At 44.2% G+C, this 17012-nt stretch overlaps 1 protein-coding gene across 2 annotated transcripts; it reads left to right on the forward strand.

The window, feature by feature from the left end:
- The first annotated feature begins 376 nt into the window (after positions 1-376).
- cep164 (centrosomal protein 164) lies at positions 377-16965 on the forward strand. 2 transcript variants are annotated; one of them, XM_083914088.1, is made up of 27 exons: positions 377-515; positions 890-973; positions 1663-1774; positions 2713-2938; positions 3637-3801; positions 3906-4025; positions 4146-4226; positions 4480-4581; positions 7753-7803; positions 7906-8042; positions 8436-8978; positions 9082-9213; positions 9304-9499; positions 11236-11310; positions 11428-11550; positions 11757-11900; positions 12140-12223; positions 12307-12375; positions 12461-12720; positions 12833-13018; positions 13503-13683; positions 13793-13900; positions 14388-14490; positions 14636-15022; positions 15149-15221; positions 15323-15442; positions 16003-16965. In XM_083914088.1, exons 2-27 carry the CDS (start codon positions 895-897, stop codon positions 16097-16099), a joined length of 3954 nt encoding a protein of 1317 aa, XP_083770214.1. In that variant the 5' UTR covers positions 377-515; positions 890-894; the 3' UTR covers positions 16100-16965. The 2 variants fall into 2 exon arrangements, with proteins under 2 accessions (XP_083770214.1, XP_083770215.1); XM_083914089.1 differs by lacking the exons at positions 377-515; positions 890-973; positions 1663-1774; positions 2713-2938; positions 3637-3801 and having other exon boundaries at positions 3917-4025; positions 4485-4581.
- The last annotated feature ends 47 nt before the right edge of the window (positions 16966-17012 follow it).

Here is a 17012-nt window from a genome sequence, read left to right on the forward strand (position 1 = left end):
TAATAAATAAATTAAATAAAAATTAAATAAATGTATGACAGAGGAAGCTGTGACTAAATAACTAGCCATGGATTATGGTTATTGGTTATATTTATATTAATATTATTAAAAACGTGTATACTTGTATACTATATATAAAAAAACAAATAAACAACTATTTGTTATTCATGTATACCTGTGCTTTTTAATTGTTTACGGTTATCATTTTCTCTGTAGGACATTTTCTGTTTTTCTTTCTTACATGTTTGAAAAAATATTGAAAAAAAAATCAACTTTTGTTGAATGTTGATGAATTAGGAATTTACGAGGACACTTGAACGCCCCATGTTGCTCAGCCAATCAGAGCCACGTTTCCATCGTCAACAGGAAACGGCAAAGCGTCCTTGGAGATGTTGTCAGTCCTGTAACTTTTGCATCTTTCTCCCCCTCTGCGTACACAATGTCCGGGTCAAACAACTGACGACTAATCGGCATTGCCACAGGGACTAATGAGAAAACGATTAAAAGTGTGGAAGGTAAATCACTTATCGCGAATAAGCTATTTTCCAAACTACTTAGCTGAGATGCTAGCTTAATTAGCTTAGCGCATTCCCCTTCCTAGCTGTTCGCCCCGCATTAATGTTCTTAAAATGATTTCACGTCGATATTTTTGTTTATGGATATGTTAATGTGACTTTACTGTTCATCACAGGCATTTTAGCTTCATACATCACCCTCGCTTCTACAATACTCTAGCTAGATTTAAGTAGTTCATCTTATTAGCTGAGCATAATAGCAAGGTAAAATAAATATCTGAAAGAAAAGCATAAAGAGCTAAAGCTGCCACTGCATCAGATACAGTATATTTCCCTCTCTAACGCCATTCATTCTGTTTTGCATTTCTCTGCAGTAACCATGACTGCAGCTGCTCTCATAGGAGACCAGCTGATCCTTGAAGAGGACTATGATGAGGGCTATATACCCTCTGAACAAGGTACACAGTGGTGAGGGTAATAACCTGTGTATGATTGACTCACTGGGCCTATAGATTATCAATACCAGAGATAATATTTGCTAGAACCTCATAGCTGGCAGGTGTGAAATTCTCAGCTCGATTGGTTTTGATATGTTGCTTATTCATGATAAATAATGGAGGATCCTTCCTGACAGCAGCACTGCAGTGCCAATTTAGTTTTATGTACACTATTTTATTCAATATTAATTTATAGAGTTTAATATATAGGGGTGACAGTCCGTGGGGACTTGACTTGGTAACTGGAGGGTCGTCGGTTCAAATCCCTGTACGGACCAGTTAGTGTGGACTGGTAGCTGGAGATATTTGACTTTCCCTCCTGGTCAGTGCCGGTGTGCCCTTGAGCGAGGCACAGAACCTCCAACCGCTCAGGGTGCTTCATCATACGGCTGCACCCTCACTTTGACATCTCTTCATTCAATGGTTTTAAGTGCTGCATACAAATGTGTTTTTCAGGCCTATGTGTGTGTAATGTGATTTTTCCTTCCTCTTCAATCCCATCCTAAACTTTTAGATTTTCTTTTATATCTGTATAATACATATATTTAGTTTTCTCTTTGCTGTGATAACCTGTTAAACCTACTAGATGCTGCATACTACTATTGCATTCATTTTGTGTCATTTGGGTCTTTTTCACTTTCTGTCATCAGAGATCCAAGAGTACGCAAGAGAGATTGGCATTGATCCCGACAGTGAGCCGGAACTCCTGTGGCTGGCCAGGGAAGGCATCGTTGCCCCTCTGCCTGCCGAGTGGAAACCTTGGTAAGGAAGGGGAGAGAGGCTGGGGCAGGCAACATGGCCACTCACAAAAAACAACCTTATGTAGAGATCATTTTAATCTGGAGAATATTTGCTGCGCTTCAGTAGCACTGTCTGGATGTATTATGAAGTCATACTTGGTGAGGAGGCTGTGAGTCTTAGAGTTGAAAGTTGTTGTGAGCAGTAGTGATGATCGTTAGTTAGGCACCAGAGATAACAGCTGTCCAAGCAGCAGCAAGTTCGATTCATTGTTTTTTTGACACTTTAACTAATCAAGGGCGAAGGTCTGTTCTTGACACCTGAAAGTGGAGATGCTTAGCAACCTTCTCTTTCGCCAACATCATGTCAGCTGCAGTGAAACTGTCTAAATTATGCCTCTCACCCTAATAATAAGAGCGAAATCACGTAGATACCAGATTAAATCATTTTAAGATATAGTTTGAAGTGTCTGTGTTGGATTGGTAAAGCAACAAACAGCATTTAAACAAATGCTCAAATTTAAGCCACTATTGGGGCTATTGCTCCACCGTTTCTGCTCTGTATGTGCTAGTGTAAAGTATTCATTTGTGGGATATAGGTTTTGTATATATTTTGGCTTCAATGTGATGCTTTGAGGGAATGGAACTACTGATGGAATTTACTTTATATGGTATATTCATTTATTATTAATATCTCAACTAAAATACACAGTAATCACTATGAAGCTCATTTAGATGCTTTAATCATTCATGGCCCAACACATCTCTGAGATAGGGTTATATAAATTATAATTATAATAATTCATTTGGTCGTAGTGTTCAGTTACGGTTAACAACACAACTCGCTGGTGACATCTCCGTTCACCTACCTACCCATCCACCCGTCATCTCTTCTTCCCTTTCCTGGGGCCTTTTCGGAGGTGCCGAAGTGACCCCCCTCCTCTCCCCCTCCTCCCCCCACAGCCAGGATGTGACGGGGGACATCTACTACTTCAACTTCTCTTCGGGACAGTCCACCTGGGATCACCCCTGCGACGAGCACTACCGCCGCCTGGTGGTCCAGGAGCGTGAGCGTGCCCAGGTCACCGCCACCGCAGGAAGCACAGGGGCCAAGAAGGACAAGAAGAAGAAGAAAGAAAAGAAAGAGAAGAAGGAGAAAAAAAAGAAGGAACCACTTAAGACTCCTGGAGTGAGTGCTTGTTATATTTTTCCACAGTTTTAATCTTGTTTTTTTGTGTGAGAAATGCTTACCTCGCTACTGTATTTAAATGTGTGTATTTTGTCAATACTGAGTCTTAATTGAAACTGACCTCATAGCCATATTAACAATTACTTGTTGCTTGGAGACATCAAAATGACACCTCCGGTTGGCTATTTATAAGAGAAAGTAGGCTGAAAGCAAAATGATGACAAAGACACCAGTCGACATTTTCCAAGACTGGATTAATATTGCAAATGTTTCTGTAATGATGCTAAACAAAACAATATCATACATATTATTAAATCATTATATGACATGGTCTTGACATTCCTGGTCAACAATAACATGGATTCTAAATGTAATTAATTATTGAAGTGTTGCAAAGGGCAGAGCTTAGCAGGAAATTGACCGTAAGTGCGTTGATATCCCATACAACAGGATGAAATTTGTTGAATGAAGGCCTCCATTGCAATGTTGAAACTGGTTTGTGATCGGTCGCCACCCTTTCTTTGACAGAATTAAACCAGCTGAACACACTTTGTGAAGCCTGAAACCTGCTCATTGCTGCTTGCGGCTTTGATTTTGTCAGAAGACATGGTTTGAACCTGGCTTCTTGTGGCTTTATTTATTTAGATGTTTCTATTGTCAGAGTACTTACTTCTCATTGTGTCTTTTTTTTCCTACAGGCACTGAGTTCAGCCCTGGGACCCCTACCGTCTCCGCTGGGCAGCCTGGCTCCTCTGAGAGGCCTGGACGCCCTTGGCCCAGGTCCACTGTCTGGTTCTGCGCCTGCTCTCCGGCGGTCCCTCGGCAGCTCTGGGGGACTGGAGCCCCTAAAGACATCCCTTGGGGTAAGATCCCAGTGCTATATGAAGGACCTATGATAATCAATTTTTACCCTCTCCTAAATCATGACACTATACAGTATACTATATTTAATTTGTTTCTCTTTCAGGGCCCTCGGGGCAGTGGAGCATCTAGTGTTTTGGGCAGCAGGCAGGAGGAGAGGGTGTCTCTCACTCTGCCTGGCTTTGATGAGGATGATGATGACGACGAGAAAATCTCTGAAAACGAGGTACAGTACAACCTGAAGACAAAGTGTGAGATGATGAGAGTAGCTGGTTTAGCTGCCTATGGCTCTGAAATGTATTATACTTTATGTCCCGATCAAACCAAGACGTTGTCCCTTTTTCAGCCAAGTCCTCGTGGTTCAGACCGATTATTGAAGAACCTTCATCTGGACCTGGATGCGCTTGGAGGAGGCCTACAGTATGAGGTAGACAGGAGCTATTACTTTTGACAGCACTGTTTCTATTTGACATCGTCTTGGTTTATACGTTCCTGCAGTAAGTTTTGTGTGTGTGTGTGTGTGTGTGTGTGTGTGTGTGTGTGTGTGTGTGTGTGTGTGTGTGTGTGTGTGTGTGTGTGTGTGTGTGTGTGTGTGTGTGTGTGTGTGTGTGTGTGTGTGTGTGTGTGTGTGTGTCTGTGTGTCTGTGTGTCTGTGTGTGTCTGTGTGTGTGTATGTGTAGGACAGTGAAGTCAGTGGTGGAGCTCCAGCTGAGGAGAGGACAGAGCCGGAGTTGCAGGACTTGTCATCAGGAGACCACAGTCCTGAACCACCGTCCCAACAGGTAAAACACACACAAAACACACACACACAGGTTCCCAGCTTTGTTCTCGTCTTTCTTCCTTTCTCTGCCATTTCTGTGCACTATGTATGTTTGTCACACCTGTGTACCATGTTCTTTGAATGACCATAACATTTTTATAACATAAAAACTTGAACTATTGAGGTTACCATTGTTGCTCTACTGTATCTTTGAACCAGTTAATTTGTACAAGAAGGGCATTTTGTGAAGAAAAGTACCTTGTCACCTGGTAAAAATGCAGACACTGATAACTTCATATTGCATTTCTAGTACTTTTTTCATCAATGAATGATAAGGAGGCTGCTTTTTCTACACATTCCCTGTGTATCACTACCATAGTGTCTTCCTCTTTGTCCTGCTCTCGTCCTACTGTCACTGTTACTGCTTTGCTGTCTGAAACTATATAACAGGAGCATGTGTTAATACCACCAGAACAATGAATACTATAATTTCCCTCTAATTCTGGGATACCCTCAAGACTGTATATAAAGGATGGATGGATGACATGACAGCTCGCCAACAGTGAAGCCAAAACATCCCGATTCACCCCTGGTTGCTGTCATAAACCCTCCATGTTAGTGGATGGGAAATTGGCCAAACAAAAATATGGTGTATGCCATTTTAAATACTTCTTATCATGCTGGTGTATGTTCAGTTGTTCATTTTTTAGTTCGACCCATGACTTGATATTGTGGCTTCTGCCCAGATCACTATTGCACAGGCTCCAGATGACACCACCAGCGTAGGATGGCAGTGCCCGTATCAGGGATGTTTTGGCTTAACTTTTGTGCAGTGGGAGGAAGTGGACATGCGTCGTCCATCTTTATATGTAGTTTATGGGCTTGACCAGTTCAACTCCCCACCACTGCCATTAGATTCTGAGAAAAGTCAATCCTAATTTATGAATCCTGCACATTTCTTACATTACCCGCTAATGAAAGTTGGTAATACATTTATTTCTTTGTTTGAAAGTTACACAATGTTCCAATGATTAAGCAGAACCAATGTTTATGGACACAGTGATTTCTCTCACACATTATCACTTTTGAGGAGAATCGCTGAACCGGTGAAATTACATTTATCAAGCAAACCTGCTCCTGTCTGCGTGCCTGTGTTTAAATGTGTGAGACAGAAAATGTGTATAGTTTTTTCTATGCATGTTTTTAATTGTGTGTTTACCTAATTTTTTCTCTGCGTTGGTTGTCTAACATGAATAATTTTGTTCATGCAAAATGCACGATCCGTCAGTTTTGCATGCAGTCCCTTCAGGACCCCCCCCCCCCCCCCTTTCAACGGGGGTCACAATCTTTTTGTCTGCTTCCTTCCCTCACCTGTCCTTCTCCGTCCTTTTTTCTCTCCCTTGTGTCTCTGCACGCCTTCATTTATGCCTCTGTCTGGGATGGATGGACTGTTCTTCCCATTCCCCTCCATCAAGGACTCTCTGAGGGGCCGCCACCTCCACCTGCCCTCACTGGCGGGCAACAGAAACCATGTCAGTAAGCAGGGTTCCCAGCCTGAACACTCTGCTGAATCGGAGGTAGCAGAGGACTTGCATGAGTCGGTGGAGGAGGAGGAGGAGGGAGACGATGCTCAGGGAGAGAAAGGAGAGGATAAAGGAGGAAGCGAAGCAGAGGAGGAAGGGAGGGAGGAGAAAGAAGAAATAGGAAATGAGCTGAAGGATGGAGAGGCACAGGACGAGGAGGCAAATGAGAGAAATAGCAATGAAGGGGGGGATGAGATGAAGGACGAACAGGGTGGACCTAAAAGTTCTATAGGAAGCAAGAAAGACAAAGATGAGGTAGAGAGCGAGGTAGAGGACGAATGCTGTGAAGGTGGTGATGAAGATGAAGGGGATGGTGGAGTGGCAGAAAACATGAAACACAGTGAAGAGAGCAGTGAAAGAGAGGAGAATAAGAGCGATGAGGAAAGTTGCTTTGAAAACCAGCAGGATGAGACCAAAGACAGAGAAGAGAATGCAGAGAGTGACGATGCAGTACAGGGTTTAACAGAGGAGAAAGAAGAGGCGAAGGAAGAGGGGCAAGCGGAAGAAGAAAAATACAAACTTGAGGAAGATAGCGATGAAGTTGTAGAGAAATGCTTTAAAGGTGATCAAGGTGGAGGAAGTGAGGAGGGGGACAAAAATGACATAGAGAGGGATGAGCTTGAGGGAAGCGTAGATGATGAAGAAGGGCAGTACGAGTGCGAGGAAGAGGAGCTGGAGACATATAGCGAAAGAGAGGAAGAGGATGAGAACGAGGAGGCTTTGGACAGATGCTCCCTGAGCCAGAGGAAACTGACAGACAGTGATGAGGAGCTGTTAAAGAGCTGCGTACAGAGCGCAGGAGGAGAAACAGAGGGGGAGGGACTAGAGGTAGATGACACATCAGATGCCCAAAAGCCCCAAACTGAATCGGAGAGTGAGGAGGAAGCCATCGAGGTTTTTGAGTCTGGAACAGCTCAGGTCCAACCAGCCGAGCTAAGCAAGGAGATGATGCCGAGTGACCTTAAAACGCTTGACCAAAAGAGAGAACCTCTTGCTGGCAGGATGAAGAATGTCACAAATAAATCCCCCCTTTCTGCAGAGGTAGGGTTCGGTGTTGGCTCTGTGCGTGCTCACCTGCCCCCCATTTCACTACCTGACCCCCAACCCTGATCCTGCCTGATCGCTGCAAACAGGTGCATGTCGCTCCCACTATCCAACTCCACTACCTTAGGGGCTCCCAGCCTGAATGTCATCGCTCACACGTTGGAACATCATTTGGTGAAAGGGCGATCCATTTGAGCCCCTGAGGACTGGATTGGAAAGTTCTGATCCCTTTTTCCCCTTGAGGGTACAGGCTTTTGGTAGTCTTTCCTCTTTTAGATTGGCGGTTGAGTTTGAGCTATTTGACCACACACGACTCTCATCTCCTGCCATCGACCTCCCCCAATTTTTGTCTGCTTGCTTCGATTACAGATAGCTTTACTGCGATTTGACAGCATGCCTGCCAGCTCGCCGGCCTTGTTTCGTGTTTGCATGTACGCTCTGCTTTTGACTTGTTCTGTGTGTGTTTCTGTGTCTCCTTTGAAAACGCAGCACGCTTTCAATTTTTAGTTTGTGCGATTTTGTTTGCGTGCGTTCACCGTTGAGCACGTTTGTGTGTGTTACTGCAGGAGTCTGAAGCCAGTGAGAACATTGAAGCTTCATCCTCCGTAGATGTCAAGGTACTCCCATTCACCACCATTCATAACCATTCGATCATTTGTCCGTTCAACTGTTTATTGTCAACCTGTTTTTGTAATCGTTCCGGTTTTTGTATCCTAAAGCTGTCGGATAAGGGTCTGGACATAAACGACCTGTCCCAAACTGACAGTCCACTGGAGAGAGACAACAGAGAAGAAACAAAAGCGGAAGAGGAGAATGGAGCAGGGGCTAAGACAAAGAAGGCAGATGCTGCAGAGAGGTATCTTGTTGTTTTGTTTCATGGAAAACAGCTGCTGTGGAAGACTAGGTTGTATCATCCCTTGAAGAAGTGTGTCTTTATCAGCTCATGAAAAGTGTCTCACAAGGAATTGGAAGTTAAGTTTAGAGCCTTTTTTAATTTTTTTTTTTTCATCATACCTAAATTCAGCAGTTTTTATTCTCACAATGATTTCAGCTGTTTTTGTAAAAGGTATCAAACATTTATTTGTAAAGGTCCCAACTATTACATTATATTATAGATATTGATGAAACATGCAGCTACTGTGTCAAAATGAGGTCAAGAACATTTAGGAAATATCAAAACTTGTTCATTAATAAAAAATAACTTTGCATTTAACATTTGCTTTAGTATAACACCTTTCTCTCTCTTCAGGCATTTGCAGGATCCTGGCAAAGACAACCCTCCAGCTCCGAAAGTTGACCGACTCATCCTCCACCAGTCCAGCCCTTCGCCCTCCCTCTCAAGCCCATCACACTCAGATCAAGGTGTCGGGGTTCGTCTAAAAACTGAAAGCCTCGGCACGTCTCTCGGGCTCCAAAGGCCTGAGACCTCCAGAGGTCGACTGGTCCGCACCACCAAAACCAAACTCAAAGATGCTGAATCCCTCTTCCGAAACCAAGAGAGCCCAATGGAAGAAGAGCTCAGCTGCAGAATCCGGAAAGATGAAAGAGAGAAGAAAGAGAGAGAGAAAAAGGAGGAGGAGAGGAAGAGGGCAGAGAGAGAGGAAATGAGTCTGAGAGAGAGGAAGGAGGAGAAGGAGAGTAGGAAGGCTGATCGAGATGTGGACGAGGAGGAGGAGAGGGAGCATTCGATGAAAGAGAGGGAGAAGAGAATGTTTCTACTCCAGGAGGAGCTGAGGAGAGAAGAGGAAGAGGAGGAGAGGAAGCTGAAGCAGGAGAGCGAGGAAAGACTGAGGTAGGCATGGAGAGTATAACACCTTTTACTGCCTCTACTAAAACATGCTTTTAGAAAAGCATTTTCTTGAATCATAAATGCATGTGTATGCACGTTTCCCCAGGGATCTGCGGCAGCGTCTCCTGTCTAAGAGGCGAGATGAGGAGGCCAGGCTGAATGAAGAGTCTGATAGGATGATGGTAATGCTCAAAGAGACGGCCCAGGAGGAGAGGGAGAGGAAGCAACACCAACTCAGGTCAGAAAACATACATTTACACGTAACAAATGTGCATAAAACAAAAGTGAGGCTAAATCTGCGCGTCCTGTGTGTGTGTCCTGCGCTCAGGGAGGAGAGCGAGGTTACGCTGAAGGAGTTACGCATCGCTCTAGAGGAAGAGCGAGTAGCTGAGCGAGACAGGCTGGAGGCCCAAAAGAGGGAGGACACTGAACGTCTGAAGGCCGAGTTGGAAGAGGAGCTGCAAGAGGAGAAGAGGAGACTCCAGGGAGAGAGGGAGGAGAAACTGAACTCTCTGAAACACGAGGTGACTGAGGATGATGCTGACCTGCTTGGGTCCGATTTTGATTTCAGTATGATTCAATCATTAAAATGTCAGCACAACATGTTTACTTGCTTTAATGTTTAAAGAGACACAGTATTTTTCTATTAGTCTGAATATACCTGTATTCACCCTGTGTCTGAAACACTCTATTTTAGCGCCTGCCTCTTTAAGACCCCCTCCTGAAAAAGTCCAGTCTGATCTGTTGGTTAGCGTTTCCGGTCTTCCGCATCTGCTCTTGGTGTCTCTGCACCGTTAGTGCAGCCAGGGATCAGCTGTAGCAGCACTGTACCGCACTCTAGCTGTATATAGTATAGTTGTGACATCATAACGATACAGAAGTCCTGACGGCTTGTTTAAAGACACAGTCTCTTAATACAGGCTCTGTGTATTTCTCTGTGGAAGAGTTGTTTGATACTTTCACAGTATTTATCTAGCATCTCAACCTGCTTTATAATAAAAACGCATTCTACACAAACTGAAGCTAAAATCAAATTTTACGGCATGTCGCATACCCGTCACACCTCACCGTTGCCTTGGTACCTGCTGCAGGGTCTTCAGCTGGGAGCCATGTTTCCTCCCTTTTATCACCGGAACATCTCAAGACGCGGGGGGCAACAGTCAATGACGTCTCCGTGCTGCTCCCTTCAGCTGAAATTAGATTTCAGGTCGTTCCACTACATAGCTTCTCCTTACTGCAGCTTTTATCTCTTTTCCTTAGCCAAAGCCAAAAGTTTCCTTTTACTGCTTCTTCAGAGAGGTTTCTTGATTTTTGTTGATGTGAAACCGATGTCCCTCAGGAAGCACCTGGTTCGAGGTTGAGGCTCACAAAGCCGTGGCAGCCAACTTCAACTGGGTAAGTTGTTGTTCTCCAGCCTGTTTCTTGGCATTCGGCTGAGCATACCGTGACTTTCATAGGCTTCCCTGTTTATGGGACACCTTATCTGCTTGTCCAGGTCTGCTCTTATTGACCAGGGGCCAAGACCTATGTTCTGTGCTGTGTGGGGCTGTTCTGCACAGATTGTCCAGCTGTAGCAAACTGGTCAAGCTGCTTCTGGTGACGTTGAGGCTTCTTGTTTTGCCAAGGCTCTCATGCTCTCAGGGAGTTCTGCCAACTTCCTTAGCTCCTGGTCGTGCTGCCACCTGTGACGACCCTGGGCCGAGGCGGTCTTGCAGCAGATTTCCCTGAGCTGTTCAGCACAGGCAACAATGTTCTTCAGAGCCAAACTTTTGTGCCAGATTGGCTGGTCATACGTGTCTCTGATTAGAAAGCTCAGTCTCGCCTGAAGGCTCAAGTACTGGGAACAACAAATTTAAACAAATAGCTTGACAAACATCTGTTTGAAAATCAAAGTTTAGTGTCTGTTATTATGTTATCTGGAGCAAAAACAATAATATGGAGTGAAAAACAACATACTTGTCGACTTCTTGACCCACACAATATTAGCAGGGTGGCATATTTACCCAGATACCAGTTTTCATATGTAAAAAAACATATCCTGAAGCCAATTTTGCAGGTCTCAGCGTGTTGTGTTGCACAAGTTTTAGTGACTCCTGTCACCCTTGTCAATAAAGTTGTTGTTGGCAAACAGCAAGAGCGAGAACTTGTTATGATGGTGCTGTCGAGTGGCATGGTGGCATTGGACTTGAGGGACCCAGATTAACGATCTATCCATATGTGTTTCTGTCTCTGTGTTTGCTCTTTTTTTGTCTGTATAAAGGTCAAAATCACAGAGAGGAGGAGGGAGCTCATGAGTCCACGTCCTGAACAGCATCTGACACAGTACCACCGAGAGGTTAGAGGACACACACACACACACACGCATACACATACACATATATTCTGTGAAAAATACATTTTCAATGGAATATAACTTCTTAAAGTTAAACTGACCTTTACTGTCACTGTCTAGCTGACTGATGTTCTTCAGGAAGTGCGGGAGGAAGTGCAGCGTGACCATGAGAGGAAGCTGGAGCAGCTAAGGGAGGACCATAGGAGAGAGATAAACATCATCAGAGAAAAATACCTGGATGAGGTTAGATAGTGTTTCACTTGTGCACGCCCTCCTCCTGTACTTGCATTAGTGGAAACAGTAGAATATGTTTAAATGAGTGTGCCATATTTTTGGTTCCAGCAGCCGGGAACTTCCGGCTTTAAATTATAATAAATAAAGCCACTGCTTGCCATTTTTTTGTTTTGTTTTTATGGCAATTTCTAAAATGTTGTGTTTGTGTGTCCCAGGAGACTGCTGAGAGGACGCGCTTGGTTTCCACTCTGCAGGAGGAGAGAGAACATCTCCAGGCCTCACATGCCGTCCAACTGGAGAAACTTCGCTTGCAGCTCAATGCACAGATACAAAAGGCTCAGCTGACACACTCGCGCAAGGTGAGATCAGACTGACGCACACACTTTCTAACGATTCAGTGCTAACTTGTGGTGCCACGACGATGCATTTCGAGTTCTTAAACCGGTGGCTCATGTGTCCTCCTTACCACCTGGTGGATGGTTTTCATTTAAAACGTATCTCCATTATGTGGACTGAAATCATATTTTGCTCACCAAATTGAGAGAGAGTAAAGAGCAGTCTTTTCTAAAAAAAATAATAAACTTCTCATTTCTATCAGGAGTCAGAACTGGAGGATCTGGCAGATCAGATGGAGCTGAGAGCCAAAGAGCTGAAGAACAAGGAGGCCATGTTGGAGACTAAGGTCTTTTATTCAATACTGTATGTTGTTGAATCACTAAAACACTAACCTTAACCACATTGACTAATGGTTCTGTCTCTTATCAGGCAGCAGATCTGAAGAGGAGGAGGAGGAAGCTTGGGGAGGAAGAGGAGGAAGTGGACAGACAGACAGAGGTGGTACATCTTCTTTACCAAAAGATTATTTTTCACTCACCCGTCCATTTATTAACCCCCTTTTTCCCCGACTATGTGTGTCCAGTCCTTACCTCGGCTGATCCAGGAGAGAGAGCACCTGACGGAGGAGCTGGAGAGGATGAGAGAGGACAAACAACAAGCCAGAGAACTCATCCAGAGAGCCAGGGAGGAGAGGAGTGAGGCCAAGGAGGAGGAGGAGAGGCTGAGGGAGGAGCGGGACAAAGCCAGGGAAGAGAGCAGGAGGGCCAAGGAGAACAAGGAGCGACTGGAGAGCAAGGTGGAGCTCCTACAGGAGAGGTGTGACCGTCTCAGTCGCAGAGTCAGGTATAGTTTCCTACACAGGACGTCCACACTTTAGTTTCAGCCAATGGCATTATTCAACTTTCCAGTGTTCCTGTTTTTTAAAGAGATTGTGGTCGTATTTTCTCCCAATCAGTGAGCTGGAACAAGGTGAAGGAGCGAGCACCTCCCCCAGACCAGGAACTAAACGGGACAAAAAGAAGGCAGAGAAGGCAGAGGTGACAGCGCCCTCCAGTGACAGGAGAGATTCATCGCTACATGTAGAAGACCTGGACGACCTGCCACTCTCCCCTGTACCTGACAGCCAAAGCAGCATGGATGAGTAAGAACACAACAGAGAATATATTTGGGGTTTTAAAAGCACAATATTGGCCATTTGGTATTTACAGGGTAAAGATGTACTATTTTATGTTTATTAGTTGTTACACAAAAAAAATGTCTCAATGGCTTATTTGATGAGTGTATTTGCTTAAACCCTGGGTTGATTTTACGCCGGAATTTCAAGTGGTTGGGCATTGGCCCCTTCTCTACTTTCTACCTCCCTACTTCCGGCGCTCTTGCTAGGACAACACCCATAGTTGAACTTGGCCTTCATTTTGATCTTAACTAACCATCTGTAACGTTCCCTGACTGTATCTGCTGTGAACCAATCTGGCCACAGACAGACACAGACACATAAACACTTAGCAAAAATTGGATTTAAATTAAACTAAAACACAGTAAAGGGACAAGGTATGGTTTAGACGCCCATGGGAGCTGGGCACAAGTTTGTATTTAACCTCATTCTGACTACTGTATGTGTCCAGGTTCCGAAGGTACATCTCCTCACATGGCGCATCCATCCAAAAAACAAAACTCTTCTTGGAAAGGGAGAGCAACCGGCTGATGGAGAGAGAGGCAGCTCTGCGGGCGGCCCAGACCAGCTCCTCCCAGCCCCCCAACCAGGATGGAGGGGTGACTGAAGAGATGATAAGAAACCTCCAGCAGGTAGGGAGGAGCGTGACCCACCTCCTGCTGATTAATAATTGGTGTGATGACTGTGGAGACTGATTTGAAGCAAGTGTGAAGTGCTGGTTCTCTCTCCTCGTCCTGTCAGGAGTCCAGAAACGTGGTGGAGCTGCAGCGGGCTGTTCAGAGGGGAAACACTCTCCTGCGGAGGAAAGAGGAGCAACTCCAGCAGCTGGAGAGCTCTATAGCTGAAGAGGTCAGGAGAAAATATCTGACAGTATCAGTATAAGTGATACTCAACTTTGGATAAGCAATTTTATATTTGAGTACAAAAGGAGTTCATGAAGTCAAGCTGATGGTAAAAATTAATGCTGTGGAAAAATATTATACATCTGTAGTTTTTTTTTCCTGCCTCTCTTTTGTAATTAATTTCCTTGCTCTATCATTTACATGGGGATTATTGCTGCTGGTAATCTGTATTAAAGTCATTCTGGATGATAGAGGTGATTTTAAGATTTATAAAATGTATGTTAGTGGTGTATTAAATGACTGAGCTGTCAACAATACATTGTATAACAAAGCTTAATTACTTAAAACCTAATTTCTCCACAAAATGGGTATTTATTCATTTTCTATTTATTTGTGTCTGCTTTTTTAAATACAAAACAGATTATCAGATAATGCATACAGGCAAATAATAGTTTATTATTAACTACACTTGATTTGTTACTCTCCCTATTTAGCCGCTGTCTGAGGTTCTGTCTCGGCTGGCAGGAGAGAGGAAGGTGACCTTTGATGTGACTGAATCTGACCTCAGCAGCACCGTGGACCCACCGGATGGGACGGGTAACACATATTCATAGCTTTACCAACATTTTTACTGATTATTGCTGATATTTCCTATAGTCTTTCCCAGACTGTTATATTGTTCCAGCTACACTGAGGGTGTGTTCCTCTCTTTCTCTCCATTTCCCCCCCACTCCCTCGTCAGGAGGTCATCCCACTGTCCCAGACAAAGTCCAGGAGTTAGCAGAGTCCCTGCAGCAGATCTCAGGCCAGCTCAACACGGTGCTGAGTGCGTTGGGTTCACTGGCCCAGAGGCCGAGCTCCACAGCCTATCCAGCCTTCCCTCTGCCTCTGTCTCAAGCTCACTCCACCCCAGCTGCCACCTCCACATCTGCCCCAGTCATGCACCAGATGCACCCGCTGGGCCCCAGCACCTCAGCCCCACCTCCCTCAGTGAGGCTTTCAGAGCCGTCCTGGAATTGGCAGCCCCAAGGCACTTCCACAGCAACCCCTCTCTTCAGTACCCCCATCAGCAGTGGGCTGAGGGCCTCCGAGGACCTCATCAACAGCCGATGGAGCCAGATATTCCCCAGTATGCCAACAGACTCCTGGTTTTGTTCAAGACTGAGTGAAGCACTATTATATGTGACTTTGTAAAAAAAAACTTTTGGCATTTGGAGTCATTGTTTTGGTCCTTAACTGTTGTTCTGTTCTCCAGGAACAGCTATGGACCCAATCACCTCCAGCACAATAGGGACAACCTCCGCATACTCATCATACACTGCTGCTAGGTAACCTGCAATACACCCTTAATAATGCTATAGATGATATACATATTTTCATTGTGTTAAATCTACGTGTGTCTGTGTGTGTGTGGCTGTGCTTATCTAAGTGAACATGGTCGTATCCTGCGGTCCATGCAGAAGTCAGTGGAGGTAGACGGCCAGAGGCTGCAGGGGCTGATCGATGGCAACAAGAGGTGGCTGGAGATGCGCAAGAAAGACACCAGCATGTATCCTTCTGTAACACATCCATACACATCATCACCACATATACGCGTTAGTTTTGTGTTGAATCTACATAAAGAGCACATCCTTGTTATAGACTGACATCCTGATATACTGTATGTTTATACCATTATGATTTAGTCCATGACCATGGAGCCATGAAACTGACAAAATGCACTAACATCCTGGCATTTGGTTAAAAAAAGCACAAATTGAATCAATGTGTGTGTGTGTGTGTGTGTGTGTGTGTGTGTGTGTGTGTGTGTGTGTGTGTGTGTGTGTGTGTGTGTGTGTGTGTGTGTGTGTGTGTGTGTGTGTGTGTGTGTGTGTGTGTGTGTGTGTGTGTGTGTGTGTGAACATAGAAAGCTTTATACAGTATGTCTTTTCGCGCTTTAATTATTAAACTAACATTATTATTATTGATGTATTTAAGACTTGTCTGATAACCTTTTACTACTTACTTACAAATTTTTGCCATCTGTTGTCTAAAGCACACCATTACTCACTTACTATCTAAAACTATAAACACAGTGCTGTGCCTGTCGTCTTTAACTCTGCCTTCCAGACCTCTGTTCACTCGCTATCGGGCTCCTTCAACTACGACCGGCCTGCTCCAGCTGGGCCTGGACGATAACAACCAGATCAGAGTCTATCACTACTGAGGACATGACACACAGTTCAGTCCTGGTGCACTGAGGACTTTGGAGCATTGATGACTGTGACGGATCAGTGTTGCCTCATGTGAGCATCCTGTGCCCTCTTCGATTCATTCCTTTTCAAAATCTTTCAGTGCAAAGGTTTTGAGGGAAAGTCCAACCTCCTCTGCTGTGATTGGAGGAAGAGATGAGTGCAGAGGACATGGCTATTCAGGGAGCAACACGTCACAGAGGGCTGAGGACTTTTATCCTCCAACATTACATATGGCTGTGAGCAACGGGAGACTTTTTAAAGCACTTTGTCACGTTTACAGTTTATAGCTCCATGCCAGACCTAGGCAAAACTGTTTTTAAATGGTTTAATTTACTTTGATGTCAAATGGAAACGTCAAGACAATCACAGAGAAGTATTTACTGTTCTTAACTATACTTCTTGTACTGAAAACGTCCCAGGTGTCATCCAACTTATCCTCATGTCGTGAACCCATTTGCTGCTGCAAGCACAACATTAAATCTACAAAGCAGTGCTTTTTTTTGGCTGCATGGAGGTCCCATTTCATTTCATGACAGGTTGCATTTGTCTTTATGGCACTGGTTTTATAAGTGACTTGTGTGTGAAATGTAAGTTTTTAGATTGCGTTGTTTTAGCCTGTCAGGAACAGACATCGCTGTTTGTAAAGGTAAAGCCAATCCACTTTTATTTTACATGAATTGCCTTCACATACTCCACAACTGTAGTACAGCCGTTTATTTGTGTAAACTTTTTAAGATCTGCACAGACAGAGAACAATTTGTTATTTGTGCATATGTATTTGTGTAAAAAGTACTGTATTTTTCTATAAACTATTTTAATAAATGTAGTTTTATATATATTCGTGTATTGTGTACTGGCTGTTATAGGCTTTTACGGTTGTGTGTC

The sequence above is a fragment of the Echiichthys vipera genome (assembly GCF_963691815.1).
Source record: "Echiichthys vipera genome assembly, chromosome: 5".
Classification (NCBI taxonomy): Eukaryota; Metazoa; Chordata; class Actinopteri; order Perciformes; family Trachinidae; genus Echiichthys; species Echiichthys vipera.